At 46.7% G+C, this 25,373-nt stretch overlaps 3 protein-coding genes across 8 annotated transcripts; 1 reads left to right on the plus strand and 2 right to left on the minus strand.

Moving 5' to 3' along the window:
• Positions 1–4,207: 4,207 nt before the first annotated feature.
• Positions 4,208–6,243, minus strand: ANKRD66 (ankyrin repeat domain 66). Of its 2 annotated transcripts, XM_050315329.1 has the most exons (3): positions 6,097–6,243; positions 5,750–5,994; positions 4,211–4,552 (listed from the first exon to the last, which is right to left on the minus strand). In XM_050315329.1, the coding sequence occupies exons 2-3, from the start codon at positions 5,886–5,888 to the stop codon at positions 4,320–4,322; spliced, it is 372 nt and encodes a 123-aa protein (XP_050171286.1). In that variant the 5' UTR covers positions 5,889–5,994; positions 6,097–6,243; the 3' UTR covers positions 4,211–4,319. The 2 variants fall into 2 exon arrangements, with proteins under 2 accessions (XP_050171288.1, XP_050171286.1); XM_050315331.1 differs by lacking the exon at positions 6,097–6,243 and having other exon boundaries at positions 4,208–4,607; positions 5,750–5,907.
• A 2,082-nt stretch (positions 6,244–8,325) lies between these two features.
• PLA2G7 (phospholipase A2 group VII) lies at positions 8,326–25,160 on the plus strand. 5 transcript variants are annotated; one of them, XM_050315324.1, is made up of 11 exons: positions 8,326–8,593; positions 15,309–15,433; positions 17,947–18,097; positions 18,705–18,798; positions 19,458–19,526; positions 19,943–20,090; positions 21,163–21,276; positions 21,550–21,641; positions 22,055–22,228; positions 23,237–23,385; positions 23,724–25,160. In XM_050315324.1, exons 1-11 carry the CDS (start codon positions 8,341–8,343, stop codon positions 23,825–23,827), a joined length of 1,473 nt encoding a protein of 490 aa, XP_050171281.1. In that variant the 5' UTR covers positions 8,326–8,340; the 3' UTR covers positions 23,828–25,160. The 5 variants fall into 5 exon arrangements, with proteins under 5 accessions (XP_050171281.1, XP_050171280.1, XP_050171282.1 ...); XM_050315323.1 differs by lacking the exon at positions 8,326–8,593 and adding an exon at positions 14,606–15,137; XM_050315325.1 differs by lacking the exon at positions 8,326–8,593 and adding an exon at positions 14,611–14,810.
• On the minus strand, positions 12,181–14,526 carry IMP3 (IMP U3 small nucleolar ribonucleoprotein 3). The gene has a single exon (XM_050315328.1). It carries the CDS (start codon positions 14,461–14,463, stop codon positions 13,906–13,908), a length of 558 nt encoding a protein of 185 aa, XP_050171285.1. The 5' UTR covers positions 14,464–14,526; the 3' UTR covers positions 12,181–13,905.
• Positions 25,161–25,373: the final 213 nt, after the last annotated feature.

Consider the following 25,373-nt stretch of genomic DNA (forward strand, 5'->3'; position numbering starts at 1 on the left):
TCTAGGAGAGAAAACAAGAGTGAGCTCAGCACAGTCACACCTCCAGGTTGTTCAGAAGGGACCATCTCCAGGGTCAGGGATTGTGTCTCAGACTGGTTAAAACCCTGCTGCCAGTAACACTTGAGAAAACCCTGTGGTGTGGCCAGCATGGTGCAGCCCCAACCCCTCCTCACAGAGATCCCCCTGGGCCCCACCACTTCCAGGATCTGGACACGGAAACTTCAAGTGTAAGTCTTGTCCAAGAGAAGGCAAACCCTTTCCTCCTACTGCAGAGCTCTGATTTTGTAGGTACTCAGGATTTATGCAGCTCTGTCAGAAACATCATCAAGTATCAGGAAAAAAAATACTTTTTTCTGTGAAAGAACAGCTCTGTCACATCAGTGCAATGCTGTGCCAACTGAGAGCACAAAGCAAAGCCAGTGCCTTCACACTGATGAGCTTCATCACATAGGCTTACTATATCATAGAATGACAGAATGGTTTGGGTTGGAAGGGACCTTAAAGACCATCTCGTTCCAACCCACGGGCAGGGACACCTTCCACTAGACCAGGTTGCTTCAAACCCCATCCAACCTGGCCTTGAACACCTTCAGAGAATGACCAGCCACAGCTTCTCTGGGCAACCTGTGCCAGGGCCTTTACCACCCTCACAGTGAAGAATTTCTTCCTTGTATCTAACCTAACCCTACTTACCTAGTCCATTCCCCCTTGTCCTCTCACTCCATGCCCTTGCCAAAAGTCCCTCTCCAGCCCTCTTGTAGGCTCTCTTCAGATGCTGAAAGGTCTCCACAGAGTCTGTGTTTGAGAGAGATGGTTGATGCCCAAAGCCTACTGGTGTTTAAGAGGCATTTGGAAAATGCCCCTAATAACATGCTTAAACTTTTGGTGAAGTGATCAGGCCATAGGACCAAATGATTGTGGCAGGCCCCTTTGAACTGAACTATCCTATTTTCTCCTGTTAAGTATCTGCTACCAAGGGCAAGAAACCTCTTTCTGTAGACTTCTAAATGTATGTATCTATACACACCTGAGTATAAGTATATGCTTTGGGCTCAGATAGCGGGAGCCTTTGGTGCAGGTTCAACAGCTGGCACTTTGCAGAGAGGCTGGCAGCTGGCATGGGCTGTGGGTGTCTGTGCCAGCTCAGCACCATCCTTGGCAGCTCTCACAGCAACCAGGGTAAAGCCCTTTTCATGCAAAACAAATCTGATGCAAAATATGTGTTTGTTATTCAGAAGCAGCTGTTTTGAGGGCTGGTTCCTAACCTTTGCATGTCCATGCAAACCTCAGTGAGTCGTACAGATACTTGGTAGCAAAATATTCCCAATATTTGCGTGTTAATAATATTTCCATGTTGATACATGTAATATTTCCATGTGGATGCAAACAGTCCTCAGCACAGAGCAGTTGCCCAGCCTGGGCAGGCAGGTAGTTCATGCAGCTGGCAACACCTGGGGACAGACACACATCATTCAAGGTAGTGCTAGATGGGGCTGAATTAGGATTTAGGAAGGATTTGGATACTCATAGCCCTGTTTACATATGCTCATCAGCCCTGCATTTGGCACAGACCCTCAGATTTAAAAATGCAAACTCTACATTTTCTCTCTTTTTGCATGACAAGCAAATACCCCAAACTGACAAAATATTCCTCATATTTATATACCACAGACACTGCAAGAGGAGTGCAGACCTGCTCTGTGCTGTGCAGCAAATGTGCAGGCACACATTTCATTCCCTGTCTGCAGCACACGTCGGTACTGCCCTGCTGCTGACACTGCCTGACCACCTCTGGGACCTTCTGCACATCTGAAGGAGCAGAAGGTAATCAAAACTAATACTATAAATGCCAGCTATTCCAGCTCCAAGGTTGCTGGTATGAGGAGGTGAAGGCACTGCAGTTGTCACAGTGATAAACTCTTGGCTGCCCACAGGCTGTGTTATGGCTGTGAGGTGATTGCAAAGGCTTTGTGTGCCTTATAAAATGTCCTAGGCATGGGCATTCAAAGCATCTTCTCAGTTAAGTTCTCCCAGCCATGCTCCTAGATGAGCCGTGCTGCTGTGGGGTGAGTCAGGCCAGCCTATGGCTCTGAAAAGCACCTTAAATCAGTCATTCCAACTTAAATCAGTCATTCACCTCAGAAAACCCTTCATCAGCTACCTGAGCCGCCCTAGGCTGTTGCTAAGGTGTCTCAGACGAGGATGCCAATCATCCTGTCAATCAGCTTGTTAATCATTCTCCCAGGAGACTCTGTCTGCCACAGGCATCACCCATCGGCATCGTCCAGGCAATTCCCCTACCCTTGCTGTCACTTCACTGCCATGGCCCTCATGCACAGCCAAGTGCACAGCAAATGCTACAGATTTGACAGGAATTACTGGTGAGGTTCATGCAAAAAGGACAGCATTGAATAGGTAAGTAATTGCTATAAATGATTCATCAAGGGAGAAAAGCCTGCAGACTTTCACTCTCTAGCTTAGACAATATTTACCTGTGCTGGTATAGAAACGAAGCCTGCCAAGAGCTGAGACCAGTATAAAGAGAAACTCCACTGGAACAGAGGGCCCCATTCTCAAAGGACTGGCAAACCTGAGCTTTACTACAAAGCCAGGGCCTAGATAGTAAAGACCCTACTTAGCAAAGCTTAGGTACCACCTGCTGGTTGTTTAAATGTCTTTAAACTGAGTGTCTAAGGGTAAGAAGAGCTGATACTCCTGTGTGGAAGGAAGCTAGTGAGTAGCGAGGGTTTGGACAGGTCAGCTCCAAAAACAGTGAGGCTTTAGCTCTAAGGTGTCCCTGGCAGTGTTCAAGGCCAAGGTGCACAAGGCTTGAAGCAACCTGGTCTAGTGAAAGGTGTCCCTGCCCATGGCAGGGGTTTGGAATGAGATGAACTTTAAGGTCCCTCCCAAGCATTCTATGATTCTGTGTTGGGTGGGCAGGTAAAATGGAAAGGTTCCAGCAGCTTTCGTAACAGCCAGAGCTTAGAAACCAGAACCTGTGTCTGCCCTAGAAATTTTTTGGGCTTTGTATAGGGGGATTTTGCACAGTTTGGGTGTCTTTTCCTACGGAAGGACACTGATGCTGTGTGAAGGTAAAAGGTGGGCATGGAGCATTTCATCAGGAAACAACAGCTGTAGAAGTACAGCTAAAGGACAGCAGCACCTACAGAAAGGTTTATGTGGATTAAAGAAAAGTGGCACTTGGTAGGCACTGGCCTCCTTAGACATTTGCTCAGTCACCATGCCTGATTTTTAACTTGGCAGCTCTTGTGCTGCACTGGCAAGCTGGAGACTTTGAGCTGGGTATGTGTCCATAAAAAAAAGTCCAGGATATACATGGTGCCAAAGTAGTCTTGAAACTGTGGCAGTGGTAAAAGAGATGCCAGTGAAGGACTATGGCAGGACTGTAAATTAACAGAAAAACACATGGGAGAAAAAGATTTAGAGAGCTCTCAGCATTCCAGGGTTTGGCATGTGCTGGTTTCACAGGCAGTGTATTTAAACACCAAGTAGTGTGTGAGACTGTGGATTGCACTGAACACCTGGTTGGCCTCTGGTGATCTGTCCCACTGCTTCAGAGAGATGCAGGTATGGGACACAGCTCAAACCTCTGGAGTACAGCATCCTAATCCAGGGAAACAGCTTTGCAAGGATGAAAATATCTGTGAGCCAAACCAGTGGCTGAAAAACAGGAATGGTAATTGGGAATCTTCTAAAAGCATATTTCTCATGGCAAGCGGTGCCACAGTGGTAAGTGTAAACAGTTAAGACAGTAAGGAGTTTCCCAAAATTTGGGATTAATATGTGGCCATCCTATTAACAGAACAAATGGTCTAATTTTCAATAAATATGTAAAAAATACAATAGCTCTTTTCTTTACTATAAGAAAAGCCAGATGATATACATATATATATATACGCATACAACTGCTGAAGGGCTGTTCTTAAACAATTCAACCTGCGTATGCAGCACTCTCTAAGGGGTTAATCTTTGCCGGCTGTTGCTCTCATTTCTGTTGCTTAACACTCTCTTTGTAATATCCTTACAAAAACAATGATGTCACGAAGTGGTAACGCTTTTGAAAACATACCAAGGCAAACCACAGGTGGCAGTGGAATAAAAGAATTTCTTCTCAATGACTTCCCTGTGACAGACCCGTGTTTGCTTATCTCCCACTGCTCGTGTGTGACAGCTTTAATAGGCTTTAGGTGGACAGATAAGTAACACCCTGTGTTTATTCTGTTCCTTTATAAGAAAGTTTGTTTAATTTTCACTGCTGGAGCCCCATCCACTGCCGCAGTGGGACCTGCCGTCGCTACTCACTTTTCCAAGAACTTGGAGCACTCCTGGTGACCGTAGATTTCCGCAAGCCTCTTGGGAGTGTCGCCAAAGAGGTCTGCTGCATCCATGGCAGCGTGCAGGGAATGGAGGGTGCGGAGCACCCTCAGCCTCCCCGACTCGGCGGCAAAGTGAGCCGCGGTCCAGCCCACGTCGCTCCGCAGGCAGTGCCGGGCGCCGTGATCCACGAGGAGCTTGACCAGATCCGACCGCCCTTGAGGTGGGCAGCAAAACGAGGAGAGAACAGGCAACTGCATCAGAATTTGTACCTTCAAGGATGCAGGAGACAGTCACACACAGCTGATCATAATTCCCTCGGCAACAGATTTTTACCCACGACCTGACGATTTGTTTTATCATATAAATGATGCTCAATAGAAAACGCTGGTTGCTTTTTCCCAAACCAGACTGCTTCCAGAAGAACTTTACAACAAAAACAACTATTAGATCAAAAAGCTTTCTAATTTCTGAGCAGTATATCTCAATTAGTCATTGACCAATTGGCTATTTCTTTGTTACATTTTGCTTTAGTTCATTGCAATATAACATTTAAATGTAAAGAATGGGAAAACCTGTGAACAGCTTTACTAAAACAAAGGTGTTTTTGGATAGGAGGTAAAGAAAATACTTGTTTTCATTGACCTTCTCATTTTTCTAACCTGGAGAATTGCTTAGAGAAGCAAAAAATTATTTCTAGCCCACTTCACACTGCCTTGATTGAGCTAGATCATTCCAAACGGCCGCTAGGCAATGTCAGTCTCTCATTATTTTCTTAAGTAGCTCAGTTCCCTTTGCTGATGCCTAAATGCATAATAATCCATCAGGGCAAAAGAAAAACATGGTCTCAAGTTTCAAACAGCAAATTATACACTTAATTTCTAAGTAAAGACAGATGCCATGACATGAGATCCCAGTGTGTAACAAATGCTGCAGCATGGAGGAATAGAGGTCCAGTTTCCCCTTTTTACACTGTGTACAATTATGCATTACATACTGTTGCATCATCTCTTTTTTGAGATGTAAAGGGATATTTGACTTTAACAGACACTTCTGAAGGGGAAGTACCAAATGGGAGCTGCAAACAGCTCTGGTCCTGCGTTGCTCACTCAAGCAGGTGAGAAAAAGGGAAAGCAATGTAAAACACAGTTATTATTTTGTTCTATTGGGTTTGATAAATACCTGGTATAAATACAGTGGGTTTTACTTTCTGCTCATTCACACAGGTGTGCACAAGAAATAACTTCTTTGCACTGTATGGAGTCACCTCTTAGAAAAGTAAAGTGGGGGACAAGCAGCCGTGCTCTATGTACCTACCATGTAAATTACAAATTTTCATGTGATGGAAGGAAAAAAAAGCTAAAAATCACTTTGATGGCAATCCCATGAATTATTTAGCCGAGGGTGCCCTCACCTTTGGCAGCAGCCCAGTGCAGTGGGGTCCTGTCGTGCCAGTCGACATCCTTGTGGTTTGGGTCGCAGCGTCCTGCCTTCAGAATCTTCTCCACCAGGTCGTAGTCCCCCAGAGCCACAGCTTCGTGGAGCTCTGTCATGCTGCACCCTTCAGAAGGATGCCTGGCAACAGAGCAACAGGTGTTTGGTGGGTGTTCACCGATGTATCAGCTCTTCTCAGGGCAGTTTTAATAGATCAAGCAGCACCTGGAATAAAAAAAGAGACAGGAACTGTGAGAAACCAGGATTTAACTGAAAATAAGGGAAAAGGAATGAAAGGGGGAAAGTAATTATAATTTATCTTCAAACCGGTGATCACAGACTGATGGTGACCTTTGGTCTGTAGTCATGGGAATCTGGAGCAAAGTGCAGCCCTTTATATAAAGGATTTATATAAAGGACTTGTAGCTAAAGCCTTTCTGAAGGAAGTTGCTGCTAAACCCAGCTCACAGGGAACATTTGCCCCGGGTCTGTTGTGCTCACTAACCATGGAAACTGGCTCCTCCCTGGCCAGTGCTGCAGGCCTGTTACTGGTATCATTTTATTGCAACAACAGAAACAGGCGTGCAAGTATCTTCTCTGATGTTCTTTGGTGCAAATAATAATAAGAGATAATAATAAGAAGAACAAAACTTGCAGAAAAAGAGATAGGCAGAGAAGCTGTGGCTGCCCCATCCCTGGCAGCGTTCAAGGCCAGGTTGGGTGAGGCTTGGAGTAACCTGGTCTAGTGGAAGGTGTCCCTGTCCACGGCAGGGAGTGTGAATGATCTTTAAGGTCCCTTTCAGGCCATTCCATGATTCTAGAAAATAATTGAACTATGGCCCATTGTTTAACATTCTCATCCACAGTACCATTCAAAAGACCCCCATCAAGCAGATCTCCAGCCCCTGCAAGGCTTCAGATTTCAGTAGTTATACCTGTGCTAGGGGGTATTTCCCAGCTGCTTTGCTGGCAGAAGCAGATTGCGAGGATCACTAGGTTACTTCATCATCCTGAGAGAATGGAAACTGCAATATTTTCCCCAGTCTGGTCAAATCAATGGGGAGAAAACTTCTTATTTCCCATATTAATAGATGGTCTTGAGCTAATTAGTCCCATCACCCTGATAAACCAGAAGCATTTTAAGAATTGCTCCAGCTTCTGCATTGCATTTACGTCATGGAGAAATTTTCACAGCTTTGAAATGAGTGTGATTTTCATGTTCAGCATGTTGGAAAGGACCAACATCTGAGTTTGCAGAGGCTGATTGTGAGGGAAGGTTTGCAATCCTAAGGGCTACATCCTGAGCCAGAGATGGATGGGGCCATTTTTCTGCTCCCAACTCCCATAAACATACCAATCACATCCCAAGTCCAAGCTGGAAGGACATAGAATCATCTCCACCCTGCTTTTTTGTAAGAAAAAGATGAAGTACAAGGGTCAGAGGGATTCACAGCCTGCTTCAGTCTTAGGTGGTTGGACTGAGCAGACAAGATCCAAAAAAAAAAGACCCATACCTGTCTTCTACTGAGTTTGACTTCTGCATGTCTGGGAATATCTGAACATTAAAAAATAAATTTTGGAGCTCCTAGTGGGCCACAGACATGTTGGCTTTGACATGTCTCTGTTAGTTCAATCACTTGTGCACTGCCTCCTCCTCCTCATTGCCTCTCACTAGTCTTGAAAAACCTGTTCCTTTAGATTAAGCAGAGATGTTCTGAGCTGTCCTCCAAGATTTCAACAGCATTAAATCTATCCTGAAAATGTCACATTTTAATGCATCCAGCCCATCACTGAAATGAGGGCTGGAACAAAGAACAGGAAAAAAAACAAACTCATGGATCTTTTCATACAACTTTCTTATTCCTTTCCAGCGTCAGATCATACCTACACATAGGCATGCAAAGGGAGAGGAACACAAGCCACTGATCCCACTCCAGTTCACCAGCTCTCCAAGGGGACAATCCATAGGACACCTTCATAAGTGATTCAGGCCAAGCCAAATTTTTCCTCCCCTGCTGCTTCCCTTGAAGCTCATATGGCGTTTAGTAGCTGCTCATCTCTCATAAAATTAATCTTTTAACTGGTGCTGGTTTTAGGGTTAATTCCCTGAATTCAGCGTTACCGAGGGGGCAAATGCCAGGGCTGTGCAAAGGGTGGGGGGTGAGTTCAGATCTGCCCCCCCAGTGGGGACCTGTGCTCAGTCCGCTTTAAACCGCTCGAGAAGTTGTACCCAAAAGCGGGACATGTTTCCCTAGAGTGTGACTACCCCCTTCTCCTAAGGCCAGAGGAAAAGATTCGGCTTTTTACGGAGCGACCTTGAGCCAAAGCTCCCCCGCAGCTGGTCCCCCCCCTCCTCGTCCAGCCACAGCTCCTCCGCGGGATGTTGCAACCCATCCGGGGGAATTTTCTCTTGGGGTTCCTGGTGCTTGACCCAGCCCCGCTCCGCCACGCTCGGCAGCACCGCCGGGACATCCAGAATCCATATATATGATCCCGTCCCTGCCACACGGAGGCACAGCCCGTCACCTCGGCGGCCGCGGGGTCCGCCGGGACGCGCAGTCTTTGCTTGGGATGGCCCCGTGCCAGGAACTTGTTTTCCAGGCCCAGGGGAGATTTCTCCCGGGACGATTGTCTCAGCTGAAAACTAAAGCAAAGTTTGGTCCCTCCCCTTCGGGCAGAGCCCGGCAGTGGCTCTGCCTGCGGGACAGACCTCCTCCCGTGGGAGCAGCCGCCGCTCGCCCGGCTCCGCAGGGCTCTGGGTGGCCGTCCTGCCCCTCTGGACGGCGGGACAGGAGCACAGGGCGACCGGGACACCGCACACCAGGTACGGGAAGCACCGGGCGCTGCTCGAGGGCACAAAAAGGGTCTGGGGAGAGCACGGGGAGGAGCGACGGGGGCGCGAGGGTGATTTTAAAGAGCTGGGTGGTTTCAGCGCAGCCCCTCACACAGGTTATCGGCGCTCCCCTCTCCCTGGGCTCAGCCGGCTCTTGGAGGAAGCCTGTTCCCAGTCCTCGAGGGATCGCGTTTCTCCACTTCCTCCCTTCCAGCCCTTTAGCTGGCCCCAAATCCCTGTGCGTCCCCGCGGAGGGGTGGGATTCACTCCGGTGGACATGCCCCTTCGCCGCTGAGTGTAGGGCGAATTTTCCGCTGGGGAAAAGCAACTCCCTTCCTGACACGGCTGACACGTGCCCGGCCTGGCAATGGGAAGCAGCAGTGCCAGGCTGCAGAAGGGGAAACTCAGTCTAGATGGAAGGGGAAAAGTTAATTCACAGCGAGGGTCGGAGACGTGCAGACCCGAGGCGTGTCCTGCTTTGAGCAGGGGCTTGGACTGGGTGACCTCCAGTGTCCTTGCCCACCTAAATACTTCTGGGAGGTTGAGAGGGACAGAGCTGGAGGTTTTGGGTGCTCTGCCAGCACGGCATTCACCTCCCACACACGCAGCATCCCAATACCTGCACGGGACCCTGCGCCCCAGCTGCTGTTGGAGCTGGTGGGGAGAGGGATGGTGGTTTCAGGACATGGGTTTCCTGGTGTGTTTAAAGCTTGATGAACTCAGGGGTGAGGTGGTGGACTGTTGGACGTCAGGACAGCCTGCCTGGACTTTACCCTGTGACACAACCATCCGAGCCTCTCCAGGAGCAGCAGGTGGTGGCTCCTCCAGGTAGTGACTGGGGGTGGTGGTGCTGCCTGGGCTTGCACTTACCAACCCCACTGACATGTTTAGAGCAGCCAAGAAGCTGTTGTGACTTACACACGAGATCCTCTAACAGGCACCTCAGGAAACGGGAGATACACCAAGCTCCATCTCCGATGTCATTAGTGGTTGGCCTATCCTTTCTCTGCCTGCTGGCAGTGAAACATTTTATCTCTTCAAAATCAGCTAATACCATGGAGAAAGGGGCTGTTCTCCATTGCTTGCAGAGAAGTGAGAGGGGATGCTCCTCCTCCCGTGGGACATATACTTGGATTTAGCTCTTGGATCCAGAAACTCCAGTTTATGGAAAGACTGACCCCAAGTGCCTCCTCCATCTGACTGCAGAGCTGCTTCCTGCTGCTTCCACCTGACATCCCCATGCCCCAGCCACACAGCAGACAGGTTTCTCACCACTCAAGTCCTGCTGCAGGCCCAAACCAGCAAGCAAAGGGTAGTAAGTTTTTTAAGCCTTAAAATGGGGTATTTAAAAGCAGGGACAAGAGCTGGGGCTCTCAGGTAAATGCTGTCATAATGCTTACATGTAATTTTTCCCCCAGACCTGTGAATATTGAAATGTTTTGGTATCTGGAGTAGGGACTAAGGTGATCCCATGCCGTGGTGATGAGAAATGGCTCTTTGGTTCAATCTGCAGTGCCAAATCAGGTGAGGGATGTGCTTAAAACAGATTAATCAGAGCTCAAGAAGGGGACAGTAGCACCTTTGACCACTGTGGAATATCTATCTCACTGGGGAGTGCTACTGAGACGAGCCTGGGAAAGTGCCCTGAGATGAAGGCTGTAAAGCTGTGGCCTAACCCAGGATGCAGGACTCTCATGTGAAAACTTGGGAATTGCCCAGCTCCACCTCTGATTCTCTCAGTCTCCATTTCTGATCTCGATAAGGGGGACGTACCAACCTTCCCCAGCCTCTGTGCTCATGGGGATGTGCTGCCACTGAATTACTGAGGTCAGCACTAAGCCACACCAAGATGTTGCATGGAAGCAGCCTTTAAAACATGCAGCATGCTTGTTTACTGGGAAAATAAATGGCTCAAATCAGTGAAAAACCCCACACATTAGCATTTCAGTGACAGCCTCAGCCTTTTACACTCTGCAACACAAAAGGCGCCAGTGTCAAGGACTCTTTCCTTCAGCTCCCTCACATTCCTCAGGCTCAGCTCCCCCGCTTTGGCAGCCTTCAAATAAAGGAAAAGCCAAGGTCAGGAGAAAAAAAAATTAAAAGGAGAAAAAATAAAAAGGAAAAAAAAAAAAAAAGCCAAACCACAAATCTAAAACCATAGGCCCTGGTAAAACCTCCCTTCCCGGTGCCCAGTACCCAAGTGAGATTTCCTGCTCAGGAACTGCTCGCCATTTGCCAATTGTTTTCACACTTCCTAGAGCCCCCTGAAGCCCTTTCCACCCTTGCTGGAGAAGCTGGCACATCTGCAGTCCCCAGCTGCTGGGACAGACACTTGTCAAGGTGACAATGATCAGGTTTTGTCAGGCACACAGAGAGCTTGCTCCAACAGCAGCACCACCATCTTCTGTCCTCCTGCATCAGCGACTTTCCACAAGACTCATGGTGATGTTGGGCCCCCTCAGGAACAGCAGGCCCACTTCAGAAAGTGCTGGGAAGAAGCACAGTGACACCCAGGACCCCATCCTGCTGCATAAGCTCTCGCGCTGGAAATCCCTGGAGCACTGGAGGGGAGTTTGCAGGATTGGGCCCAAAAAAAGCTCCATGCTGGATCATCCCCTAGTGCCAGTCCACACAGACCCATGGAAGCTGGTGCCTATCTATACTGACATTGGATCCAGCCTTGGAATTTAAAAAAATCCTCTGTGTTTATCCAAGTGTTGGGAAAGGCTGTCGGAGCTGCTTCCTGTGCCCTTTCAATCCCCAGCTCCGGAACCGCTGTGGGAACCGCCCTGCAGCAGCCACAGCACATCAGCTCTGGTAAACAACCTCAAACCCACAAACTGAAGGCAAAACCACCATGAGACACGAGAAAGCCATCATCTCCCTGGCTGTATTCACCATCAGGAACAAGGCCAACTTCCATTTTACCTGTTTGTCACACCTGAAGTGGACCCAGCTCTCGTCTGAGGCATGTGAGGACTCCAGCTGTTAAAAATTGAGGAGCAGGACACTCATCTCAGGCCTCAGCTACTGTACAGCCAGCACAGCTCTGAGACTCCAGACTTAGAACACACACAGAGACATATAAACCCACAGCCTGATTTCTTAGGGCAAGAATTTGATTTCTAGTACCACAGGAGGAGAGCAGGGCTGATGGATGCTGTTATCCCACAGTATCTATAGGGAAATGAATTCCCAGTGCTTACCTTAAAAGCCTACAGGGGCTGGGTCATTTCTCTTCTGCTGCAGATGCTGGAGGTGCACAGATGAAGGATGAAAAGCTGGTTTAATACAAAAAGAATGAGCTAATGATGTAAACTACAGAGGCTGACAGGCTGGAGGTTTGATATTTCCTTTCCTGCTGTTCCTTCGAGGGCTGGACACACTGGGCAGAGCAGCAGTTTAGCATCTGAGTAGTAAAATATTCTGCACAGTCATTGTGTTGTTATTCAAGTTCCCCAAAAGAGTAAAGAAGAGCAAAAGCACCATTTTTATCTGTACCTGAATTGGGCACCTGAATTTCCCAAGAAATAATGACATTGTTCGAGAGGAAAGCTGGGAAGGTGTTTAAAAGTCAGGCTTCAGGTGCAATATGTGTTTTCAATTTGTATTTCTTACCATGAGCAAGGTACATTTGGTGTCCTTTCCTTAATATCTATTATTGCTTTATAAATTAATGTTCTGCTTAATACAGCTGGCTTATGAGACGGGTAGAAATTTTAACATTTAATTTGCCTTTTAAAAAGCAGCCATAATATGACAGTCTCTGAAACCTCTAAAACACCCCTCACCTGCACATCTTTCTGTCACATTAAAGCATACAGACCCAGAGCTTCAGTGGCAGCTGAACTCCAGCCCTTTGGATTTGGGATGGGCAGTCACAACTCTGCTCCTAAACCTAATGCCAAATCCTTTCATAGTCCTGGGTAACGGAAAGAAAGCACTACTAACAAAAAACACTTTAGAATTCAGTAATAGCCTTGTAGCTGTCAAAAAAAGAAAAGGTTATGTAAGTTACATAAAAGACCTCAAATTTAAACAACAAGTTCTACAGAGTGACAAATGTGGCTTGCTAGAATAATTAAAAATCAGAACAAACTCTCAGAGAAACTATATTATAAAATAGTCCACACATTTCTCCACCAACTTACAAAAAAACAGCTTTATTTTTTTCTGTTTTTTAATGAAAGAGAAACAAAGTTCCCAACAGTCTCAGAAAGCCTAAGGTTCCCGTTGAGTACCAGTTTTTGTCTGGCTAATGTGCTAAATGCAGCAGTTCCCCCCAGATTTGCAGTTATGGTTAGGTCAGCTTTTGCTCCAACGCCTCCCCAGTTAGATCTTGCTCTGTAAATGATCCCTAAGTGTCAGCTGGAGACCCACACAGCAAAGACACAACTCAGCACATCAAACTTCCCTTTACATCTTCACATGAAAATAAAGTTGGCTTTTTTTTTTTCATTATTCCATTTTTGGCTAAAGCTTTAACAGTTCCAGAACCGCAGTATTTGGCCTCCTTGTTTACTGCTGACCCCCAACAATCCCCACATTTCCCCTATATACATGTTGCTTGGTATCAAGGGGAAACCCTTCCACAAGCAGCAACTCTGAATCCTGTGCATCCAAGAGCTGAAGGAGGAACCAGCAGGGCAACCTCTCAAAAAACAGCAGCTGAGCTGCCAGACACAGTCTTAAATCAGCCACTTGGCCAGGCTTAAAACCCCTTCCAGCAGCTGGTATTTGCTGCCAAGCACTTAAATCTGACCACATCCTCTCCTGCAATTGGGCAGAGACTTTTTTGGTAAAGTAAGCACTTTTGCTTTATTGGATGTAAGGATGATGGAGCTGGGCTGTAAGGATGGAGATGGGCACGATGGAGCTGGGGTGTAAGGATGGAGATGGGCACGCTGGGATGATGAAGCTGGGCTGCTGTGATGACCACAGAGCTGGGCATTCCAGGGATGATGATGGAGCTGGGCACACCAGGGATGATGATGAAGCTGGGCCACTGGGTGACGATGGAGCCACGCACGCCAGGGATGCTGGCACTGAACACACCAGGGACAACAACGGAGCTGGGCCACTGGACTCATTCTTGAAGCGGTGGATGTGGAAGGGAATATTTTCCGCATGGATGAGTGGAGCCATTAGCTGTGAAGGGGAGCCAGGAGGGTGGCAATACCACAATGGAAGCGCCGTTTCCTTCTGGCTTCCTTTCCAGGTGTATCTGGAAGGGGTGGGTGAATATCCAGCGGTGGCATCACTGGTGTCTGTGTGTGTCCCATACACAAACAGCGGGAGCAGCCCTAGGCAGCCAGGTCGAAGTCGTCGCGCTCCTGGTTGTAGTCGAGCACCTTCTGCCGCAGGCGCGAGGCGTCCACCCAGGTGATGAAATCCTCGACGGCGCGGGGGACGAGCAGCGCGGGGTCTGTGACCACCTCGGGCCCCACGCGGACGTGCCCCTGCTCCACGAAGGTGACGGCGTGGCGCAGGTTCTGCGCCATCCGCAGCTTCACCAGCAGGCAGGGCAGGCGCCGGCGGCAGAAGGCGGCGGCCGAGAGGCTCTCGCAGACGGCCAGCGAGTGCCGGCTGCTCACCAGCCCCAGCCCGTGCAGCTTCTCCAGCAGCGCGGCGGCGCAGCGGGCGCGGAACGCGGCGCTGGCCGGGCCCAGGTCGCGGAGCCGCCGGGCCAGGGCGCGCACGGAGCGGGCCAGCGCCTTGTACTGCACGTAGTCCTCCCGCCGGCCCAGCCGGTACCGCCGCAGCGCCCGCACCTCCGCCAGGTTACCGCCCGACGCCTCCCAGTTCACCAGGTCCAGCCGCCGCAGCAGCTTCTGCTCGTGGTACTTCAGTTTCCGCACCATCTTTGCGGGACTCGGGCTGGCCGCGCCGCCGGCTGCGAGAGGGGCCTTTCCGGGGAGGAGCGGCCGCCCTCACCGCGGTTCTTCCGGGGAGGAGCCGCTGACACCGCCGGGGCAGTGAGTCCCGCCCCGGGAGTCCCTCCCCGGGAGTCCCGCTCCGGGGCTGCCGAGCCCGGACGGGCGGTGGGTTAGGCATGGTCCCGTGTATCCTTCCCGGAGGAGAAGGCAGCGGATAGAGCCCACCCCCGTGGCCGGAGCGGCTTCCTTGCCGCCCAGCCCGGGGATGCGGGTGCTTCCCCCCGCGCTCGGCGCATCCCCGGGGCCAGCCCGGCTCGGAGGGGTCACCCCAGGTACGGCCGCACCGCCCCGACCCCCGCTCCGGCACGGGCAGCCCGGCCCTGCCTCTCCAGGGATCGAACCCGGGCTTCGTCATTGCTCCTGGAAAAAAGGCAGCGGCGTTGTGTTTCTCCGTGACATCCCGCTCCTCCTGATGCATAGGCCGGTTTTCCTTGAGGAGCCGCAAAATCCTTCCTCTCTGCGGTTCGCAGCACCGCAGACCTCCCGAGTGCCACCGCGGCCTCCCCAGCCCAAGGTTTCATCCCACCTTTCTGTAAGTGCGCGATGCTGTCTGATCCTTGGGATTCAGGATACTCCAAGGAAATTCCCCAGTAGAACAGGTCAGGTTGGTGGTTCGGGATTTCTATGGTTCTCATAAGCAGATTTATGCATCGGCTAAATCTTGAATTTCCTACTCCTGGAACTTCAACGCACTGGATTTGTTTTCAGGGTGGGTGATCTGGTCACAGGGGCCATGGCCCTCTCCTGATTTGCTTTGTGCTTTTCTCCAGGTTTTCCAGTGAAGGCGCCAATGGAAATGTGGACCAACAACACTGAGAGGTTTTACCGGATTCCTGAAGGAAAGGGGCCACACTCGGTCGGATGTACAGACCTGATGACAGAAAATGCAGTTGAGGTAAAGCTCTTGATTCTTTCTCTTTTGGATTTAAGCCACAGTGTTAGTGAAACAACTTGCTGTAGTTTTACAGAGGAATCACACAGAAGGTCTTGTCTGTGTGCTCCATGCTGACACCCACAGCTGAGCTTTCCATCCTCTCCATCCTGGTGTAGGATGTGTACTGGGCATTTACTAGATGGATGTAACCTGCAAGCTTTCCCCATGGCCAATTCCTCCCTCCCCCTAATACCCTTTTCTTTCTGACTCCTCTACTCAAGGTCCTGCAGAGAAACTGTGTCCTTCTGGGACCATGGGGTTCTTCCCACCCACCCCACCACTCCCTCCTGCCCTGGGCTTCTGAGGAGACTCCACATGCAGTCTCTGTGACTGTAGCTGTTCTCATCACAAAGGTCCCAACAGGATTTGGCAGCGTTGGGAGATGAGGGTGTGCAGTGTTTCAGCCGCAGGGCCAAGCGTGAGATGTCTTTTTGAGATTTTATCTCTGTTGAGAAGAACAGGATGTCAGTTCTATAAGAGGTTAGAACAGTGAGAAGCCACGATAAGAAGATGAGCACAATAAGTAGATAAGTAGACAAACGATCTCGCTTGTGGGTTTCTGTGTCAAATCCTTTTGCTTCTTAGACAATACACCTGCATTTACACTGTGGTTTTACTCCTCAGACTAGCCATAGTGGAGCTTGTGATCAGTTCCTAATGGTATTAGCAAAAAGCAGCGATTAGTTTCTCTTTGCAATCAGCCCGTGTGTTTTTGTTTAGATAAGCATTCTGAGCAATTACAGTTCTCTCAAGCGTAGATAATGAACGTCTTTCCTTTTCTGGTAAGCAGTTAGTCACTGGGGAAGTTCACTGGGATTATTTTGAGATCAAGTTAGTATCTTTACCAATATGGAGAAAGGTTCTTCCTTAATGGTCTTTGTGTCAAAGGTTGGTTAAACTTTGATGAGTAAATAGAAACAAGCTTTATTAAACAAGCTTTTGGTAAACTGATACATTAGTATTCAAGAAATCAGGCTTTATTCTAAAGCTCTTGTTTATTTTGGCCCTAATCTTAACTTGCTAAACCAAAAGCACAGTTGGAGCAAGACAGTGAATTTGAGTAGTGTGTCGCAAATTCCCTTGTAAACCAGGAAGTAAGAACGCAGATTACACAAAGTTTGTCTGCTGGGAACTCTGCTTTGAGGTGTGCCATTGGTACATCGCTGCTGTCTGCAAAGGAAGAGGACTGACAAGAGGGTGTGGAGGATCCATATGAGTGTGGAAAGCTTGGGTGCTTTCCTGGGAGACCTGGAGTGCAGACAGTAAAAGAAGATTCAAACTGGTTGTAAGAAACAGAGGCAGATAAAAGCACAGGTTAGCAAAGTTGTGTTTAGGAAGGTGGACCATGGAGACTTGTAAACATCTTGTTGAGGAGGAAGAACAATATATTATGTTCCCTTGCTGTGCAGCTGCCCAAGAGCTTCACAGACAGCCTCTGCTCAGTTTAGCCAGGAACACTATAGCCACAAGACCATGCCCCTGCCACGCCTCCTCTGCTGGACCACACTTCCAGAAAGTAGTCCAAGGGTAAAATCTGTCTTGCTAACCTAGTGGAACAATATATGTCCGAGAGGGTTCTTCTCCCCTCTCTCTGAGTTTAGCAAACTCAGTTGGGTCAGTAACAGCTCCATGAGACTCACTGATGCAAGGAAAGCAATGACAGCTCCCAGCTGGAAGGGCGAAGGGACAAAGTCATATAATCATGGAATCACTGAATGAATGGTTTGGATCGAAGGGACCTTAAAGATTGTATGTCACAGGCAGGGACACCTTCCACTAGGCCAGGTTACTCAGGGCCTCATCAAACCTGGCCTTGGACACTTCTGGGGATGAGGCAGCCACAGCTTTTCTAGGAAATCCGTGCCAGGGCCTCACCACCCTTACAGTAAAGAGTTTCTTCATAATATCTAATCTAAACTTGCCCTCTCTTAGTTTAGAGCCATTACCCCTTGTCCTGTCAGTCCAGGCCCTTGTCCAAAGTGCCTCTTCAGCTCTCTTGGAGCCCCTTTAGGTACTAGAAGGTGATCTAAGGTCTTCCCAGAGTCTTCTCCAGGCTGAACATCCCCAGTTCTCCCAGCCTGTCATCCTAGCAGAGTTGCTCCAGTGAGAAAGATGGAAGGAAAGATCCAGCAAGATGCATAAATGGAGCAAATAGGTAGTGAGTGTTTGTAAATTATTAACTTAGTTAAAAGGAGCATTTTGAATTAGCCACAGGCTAACCTAGGGAAGGTGATATGCATTTCTACCTGTGAAAATGTTCATCTCATGCTACTTTAAATTGATGTTAGGGACAGAAAGTGAATTGGCATCAAAGCCTGTATAGGATAATGATTTTCTCATGAGATTCTCTTAAATCTCTTGAGCTGTCATTCTTGCATCTGAAGCCCTTTATATAAATGATTTTATCTTCCTTTTTCTCTTCCATATATAAAGAAATGCCAATATTGCTTTTTCTACTTTCCTCCCGATCCCAGGGAAGCTTCTTGCGCCTGTATTACCCAGCATGTGATGCCACAGATATCGAGGAGGCACGATGGATTCCAGACAAAGAATACTACCAGGGCCTCTCTGACTTCCTTAATATGTACCGGATTGTAGGAGAAAGGCTTTTCCATTACTATGTTGGTAAGACTGGTTCTGGTTTTATTCCTTGACTGTGCATGAGCTCTGCTTGCAGGTTGCTGCCTTGCTGCTCCAAGAACAGGGTGGTATTGCTGGACTGAGAAATATATTTTAGCAAACAAGTGTTTTTGTGGGATGGGTTTGTGTAGGGAGGCTCAATGTTGAACGTGACCAAGCTCTCAGGTAGTCCCTGACTGCTGTGATAGGAGTGTCTGGGCAGTTTGCTTTAGGAAGAGCCTGGGTAAGCTGCACATGTGTGTCGGGAGTTAAATCCCCCAGGGGAATGTGGGAAGATGTAAAAGTTGGAGAGATCCTAAGGTCTGAATACCAGCAAGACTTGGATGCCTGACTGTTAGGTTTAGGAGATATGTAGACCTTGTGCCAGACTGTGGCTGGGAACAGGAGAAGGAAAGTATCTTCTGCCAAGTAGAAAGTATTTTCAGAATCAGATCCAGATTTGTCTTGTGTATTTTAAAGATGAGACTTGGTACCTTATCTTTAGGTGACTGCTCTGAAGTCAGTGGTCACCACATCCTTGGGATCTCTCCCACAGGAGCAAACACTTTCTCTCATTTCAGTAACAGTGACATACACTTCTGTTTTTATCTAGGTTCAGTGACCTGTCCTGCAAAGTCAAATGCTGCCTTTAAGCCGGGAGAAAAATATCCACTTCTCATTTTTTCCCATGGACTTGGAGCTTTTCGGTAATTCTGCAGTTTGTTGGCAAACTCTCTTTGTCGTCTATGGAGACAACAGTTACCAAGGATGGTTTTGAACAGTTTTTTAGTAGGAGGGTGAGATCCTTGTGGAGCTGAAACAGATTTGAATAACAGGCTGCTGTGTGTTAATAGCCTCCACTGAAACAGCAGCAGTAAATAAAAGCAGGGTTGATGTATTTTTGATCGTAAAATCATAGAATGGCCTGGGTTGGAAGTGACCTTAAAGATCATCTCATTCCGATCCCCCTGCCATAGACAGGGACACCTTCCACTAGACCAGGTTGCTCAAGCTCCATTTGTGTTTTCTCTTTGTATGACAGGGGTGAAGGTATCTACCAACCCATAAGCACACTATGAAGACTAGCTTGTTGATTTTTGGACAGCTCTTTGAAGATGCAAAGTGCTATATGTACTGCTTATTAAAAATCAGTAGCATTTTCCTTTCTGAGTAGATAGTGAAACAGTACCAAGGTTTTGTGAACAGGCTTTGGTACCTGGCACACAAAAATCTGCTCTGCTGGGTAGCAAATTCAAACAGAAGGAAATACCGAGTGGGGACTAGCACATACATGGTGTGGTCAGCATTTAAAAAGCAGTGGAGTTGAAAGAGTTAATGACTTACCAGAGTGTGGTTTTTATTGCAGGACAATCTATTCTGCTATTTGCATAGAGATGGCTTCTCAGGGCTTTCTAGTGGCTGCTGTGGAGCACAGGTGTGTATGCTGCATGTTTTGGGAGTTCTGATGGCAAGAAATTTTCTCTCATAAAGCAACGTTATTTATTCTAAAGAAGAATTTTTGATTCTTTTTAAAAAGAAAACCTGACATCTCTTTTTCAGCTCTGCCCACACCTCCCTTAGCTCAACTCTTCCCTGAACAAAAGGAATCTTGCTTAGATAAACTCTAGAGTGTAAAGTCTTGGGGTAGATAGAATCTGGAGAATATAAAGGAGTTGAGAGCTTTGGTGGGGTTTTTGCATCATTTAGAAAGTCTGTCTGCACTCAGTTGCAATTGCAGTAGCACTGGTTCATAACTGGATCTCCAGATCAGTGAAATCTAAAACTTGTGCTGACTTCATCTCAGGCCAAATGGAATGCATATCCAGACATAACCCTTTGCTGATATTACAGAGATGAATCTGCTTCAGCAACATATTATTGTAAAAGAAGGTCCATTTCTGAATCACAGGAAGAGTCTACATCAAACATGGAGAAGGAGTGGATCTACTACAGGAAACTGAAAACTGGAGAGGAGGAGCGCTGCTTGCGTCATAAGCAGGTACTTGGACTGGGCTGTGCTCTGGGAAGTGTGGCAGGAGTGGTGTTTAGGACTGACCAGCAGACTCTTTCCCTTTGGCAATGTCTGCAGTCCTCTGCCATGACTCAGGGTTTATATAAATATGGATCAAGTCATGTGTTCCTGAAGATGGAAAAGCCAACAACAGTCTTCTTTAGAGCAGAAACTACTTCCTCAACAAAGCTTTCTTGTGAAGTTGCACTCTTGAGCTGAGTCAGCTTTTTGTCCTCTGGTTCCACTCAACTTTCTGTTTCTTCTCTGTGTCTTTGCACTTTTACTGCCCAGCCCAGCCTATAACTGTCACAGAGTTCAGTTCAAATGTTTGCGTGGCCTTAGGCTTGCTTTAGCTTTCATTTACTGTTGCACAGCAAGATGAATCATAGCTGCTCTGTGGGGGATGTTTGCTTCATAGTCTTCAACACACTTAAGGTGGTTCTTAGCAATGTAAACAGTGCAGACTTCCTGCTTATAAGCAGCAGCCATGCTAGATGTGATGTGACCACACTGATGAGCTCCTCCAAGCATAGACTTGACCTTTAAAATATGGGAGTGTTTTTTCCGGCTATGAAAACTCAGCCAGGGAGCTGGTTCTCTTTATCTCCCAGGGCCATACAGACAGCAGTCCAAGAGTCATTTCCTGTATGCCTACAACATCCTACTTATGAGTCTTAATGTGTAATGTCTGAGCTTGCAAACAACCTCCAGAAGCCATTGTCTGCAAATTTCACAAGTAGAGAAGTCAGGAGATTGAGATTTATTTGAAATTCAGTGGTGCACATACATCTTGCTGGCTGCCTACACTCTGTGGTTCCCAAGAACTCTCCTGTTCTTTGGTTCTTTCTGAAGCTTTTCTTTTACCGACATATCAAAGTTAAAAACTGTTCTTATGTGGTACAATGAAAACCTTTATTTGCAACAGCTTTGCTAGTTTTCAAGGATGTGTATATATAAAAAATGAGATGGGCTTCTTAGCTGTTTCTTATTTTGTGTTTATCCAGTGTAAAGACAGTTTCAAGGCTATTGTGCAGATGCCCCAACCTTTCTCTCTCCTCAGGTGCAGCAAAGAGCACAGGAGTGTATCAAAGCTCTCAATCTCATTCTTAAAATCAATTCAGGAGAGGAAGTAACAAATGTACTACATTCAGACTTTGACTGGAAGAGCCTTAAGGTGAGTGAAAGGTGGCAAATGCATTTTGTTAAACACTTAATAATGCTTCTGGTTTCCCCCTTCCATTTCTAAACTGGTTCCCGTAAACTATTCTGAAGATCACACTGTAGATCTATGAACATATTCTCAGATCATCCCAAGCTGGATAGATAGCAATGGAGCTGAAATGATGTTCTTCTCACTTCCATAGAATCTATTTCCTAAGAAATTATTCCCTTTAAAAAAAAAATTTGGGAAAGAAAATCTCTTATGGCACCTGGATTTTTTTGACAGGATTCTGTTGATACTAGCAGAATAGCTGTGATGGGACACTCTTTTGGTGGTGCTACAGTTATTGAGAGTCTCAGCAAAGAAATAAGATTCAGGTGAGTATTCAAAACAAGAGACATTTGGCACTTGAGAGCTCTGGAGCAGGGCACCTTCTCTAGGAACCCCCAACTACTAATTAGCAACTGAAGAAAAGGTTTGTTTGGTATGTCTTACTTTCTCCAGTCATGCTTCTTCCAGCTGTGGGGATGTGGTGGAACATAATAGCTGTATCTTACTATATCATGGTACTGTGGGACCCTGCAGTCCTGGCAGTGGAGACCAACAAATGCAAGAATGGACTAATTCTCTTCCCCCAGAGTAGAAATAATTTTAAAACAAAATGATTCATTAACCTGTTCAGTGTTGGAGAGAGTTTCTCTTTCCCATGTCTCTTGAAACTCAAAAGCATGCTGAGAACTTCCATAAAAAGCTTTCTGCTTCTGTGCCAATATCCAGTTGTTTTTGGCAGGTGTGGCATTGCCCTCGATGTGTGGATGCTTCCTGTAGGCGATGACATTTACCAGAACAGTGTCCAGCAACCACTGCTTTTTATCAACTCTGAAAAATTCCAGTGGGCTGATAACATCCTAAAGATCAAGAAGCTCATCTCCAACGACACAAACAAGAAAATGATCACTATCAAGTAAGTGTGTGGGATCCATAATTTCTGCAGTTGAAGGTGAATTTTGACTTTCTTGTTGGAGCTGTGCAGTTACATGTAACTGCAGAAAGACAGTCTAGAGCATTAAGTCCTGTGAGGAGCTGGGGGGCTCAGCCTGGAGAAAAGGAGGCTTGGGGGGAACTCTACCACTCTCTACAACTACCTGAAAGGAGGGTCTAGCCAGGTGGGGGTCGGTCTCTTCTCCCAAGTAAAAACTGAGAGGACAAGAGGAAATGGCCTCAAGTTGTACCAGGGGTGGTTTAGATTGGATATTGGGAAAAATTTCTTCACTGAAAGGGTTGCGAGGCATTGGAACAGGCTGCCCAGGGAACTGGAGGAGTCACCATCCCTGGAGGTATTTAAAACACATGCAGATGTGGCACTGAGGGACCTGGTGTATTTGTGGGATTGGCAGTGCTGGTTTAACAGTTGGACTTGATAATCTTAAAGGTCTTTTCCAGCATAAATGCTTCTATCATTCTGTCCTTCCTCATGGCCCAGGTTTTTACTGCACATTTAAACAAGCCATACCTCTCCAGCAGTGGGGACAGAGACCTCTCAAAGTAGCCTGTAACCCCAAGTTTTGAGATACTCCAAGGTGTGCATTCCTGCCCTGGGGCACAAGTGTTGCTCTAAGCCTCATGCATCACCTGAAGACATTAAATAGCCTTGGGGGGCATTCACCCAGTGAAAGCAGTTCAGTGGATGGTTCTATCCTGCACGACAGACCAGAAAGACAACTTCTGTCTTGATGTTTTGCTAAGCCAAGTTTTTATTGCCATTGCAGCTGACTTATACTGAACATGTACAAACCTTCCTCCCTTCTGTGGTTAGCATAGAATTTCCTGCTAATCTTGCATGCTCCTGAGATGAACGTGTTTTATCTTCTGCTAAAGAAAACTGTAAGACATGTGACTGAAGTCTGTGCATATTTTAATCAGGTGATTTAATGTATTCTTATAAGCCTGTTGATCATTTCTCTATTTGCAGGGGGTCAGTCCATCAGAGCTTTCCTGACTTCACCTTTGTAAGTGGAGGAATTATAGCAAGATTTTTCAAATTAAAAGGAGAAATAGATCCAAATGAAGCTATTGATATCAGCAATCATGCTTCATTGGCCTTCTTGCAGAAACATCTAAGTAAGTATGTGTTTACAGAAAAGTATGAAGTTAGCTCATATTTAAGTCCTGTGAAGCTTTTTATTCAGTTTAAAGCAAGATCAAAATAAATGTGTCAGTGGAAAAAAGAAGTCAGACTGTTTCTGGAGGTTTGTCAGTTACTTTTGTAATCTTAGCAACTCGAGGAACATCAATGGCATTTTGTTCTGATACATAAAAATCTGGAGTATTATTTTTTCATTCTTAAAACATCATGCCTCCCCTACTTTGCCAAGTTGGTTTAATTTTTCAGTGTAGATTTACAAAAAGCTGATTACTTAACTCATTACCACTTGGGTTTTGTTTTCCCCATTTTATAGGTCTTAAGAAAGATTTTGATAAGTGGGAGTCGCTTGTGGATGGCATAGGACCCAATGTTATTCCTGGAACCAATATTGACACATCTCCAGCTGAACCTGAATAAGGAATACAAAGAAGTACTGAAAATGCCACGGACATCAGGACACTAATGTTGGCCAGACATTGCTCAGACAGGTGGTGGCATTAAACACCTACACGGCTTTTGGGGCATGGAATTAAAAGAAAAAAATATAAGGCATTAAGCTACATTACCATAAAACCAGAGGTTTTGGTTCAAATGAGTTAGTAGGATAATAGTGAATGGATAGTAAGATAATACTGAAATACTGCAACAGGGTAACTTCTGCTTTGTAGGCAGCTTGGGGGAAATCATTTCATGGTAATTTAAATGCTCTTTCTGGTTTTGACTTAAGTCAAATTTGAGGAAAGACAAATTAAGCTCCAAGGAATTCCACTACAGTTCTGCTTACCAAGCTTTAACTCCGTTTGCATCCAGCAAGCCTTTACTGCAGTGAAAGGAAAAACCAAAATGCTCCCTGCCCTCCCCAAAACCACCACTTTGTCCTTTAGATACTATTTCAGCTGTGCTCTGACAACAGCTGGGAGTTTGGGGCACGTTGTTTCTCCTAATCAGAAAGGTGCCAGTGGAGAGTGGTCTTCAAAACTGCCTTATTTTAGTAAGCCACAGGAAAGAGTTAAGATCACAGCAGAGAAAGGTGTTTGTTCAGACACAGGACTCCTCATATGAACTTAATTCACTTAAATATAAGATCTGTGTTTAGTGCCATACCTAGAGGATGTTTCTATTCCAAAAGCTTCTGAATTGGTCACTGTTGTTGTAGCTGTTGTACTTCCCTTTGGGCAAAGCTCCAAGCAGTTTATCTCTTGTTAGTGTCTGTATTACCACTATCACACAGTCAGCCTGCAGATGAAATGACAGAGATGTGGCACCTGTACAGCTCCCTTTATATGGTCCTTGTTAGCACTGCTTTATCTCCTGAGGTCCCTCATGGTACTGATCCTCTCCTGATATTCAGCTTTGTCCAGGAACTCACAGTGCTGGTTGTAGTTGACAGCAGAAGCAGTTGGCTCCCACTGACAGAGAGCAAATGTAATATCTGGACAAACAGTGTCAGCAGCCACCTGGTCAGCCTTATTTAAGGCCATCATTTTTGGATCATAAGTCTCTGAATCCGCCCCATGGGAAGGGTGTCTTCTAAATTGTGTTCATTTCAAAATCAGGTTACAAACAAAACTGAAGCAAGCAGAACAAGCAAAGCAATTAACAGTGTAATTAAATATGTTATATAATCTGTGATCCTAAACTGAGACTGCAACAACACCTAAGACCTGTCCTTCAGAATTTAATTTTCTTTCCAACCTACCACCATGTATTGTCTTTATCAAGCAATTAAAGATGTGTTTGTCTTTGCTGAGTCAGTAGTAACACCTGAGGCCTACTGTGAGACACCCAGACTGACACTATCAGCCAGCCTGCGTTCCGAATCCATATGGCAGCATGAAAAATCCACAGCTTCTGAGGAGGAGGAAGAAGCTATGCTATATAGGGGCTTGGAGCACCACTATAAAATAAAAGCCCCTTTTCAGCACCTGAGGAGGAGATTAAAAGGTGAGATCTCCTTTGAACA

This window comes from Myiozetetes cayanensis, unplaced genomic scaffold (assembly GCF_022539395.1).
Source record: "Myiozetetes cayanensis isolate MyiCay16 unplaced genomic scaffold, myiCay2020 scf2-11, whole genome shotgun sequence".
NCBI classification, from domain to species: Eukaryota; Metazoa; Chordata; class Aves; order Passeriformes; family Tyrannidae; genus Myiozetetes; species Myiozetetes cayanensis.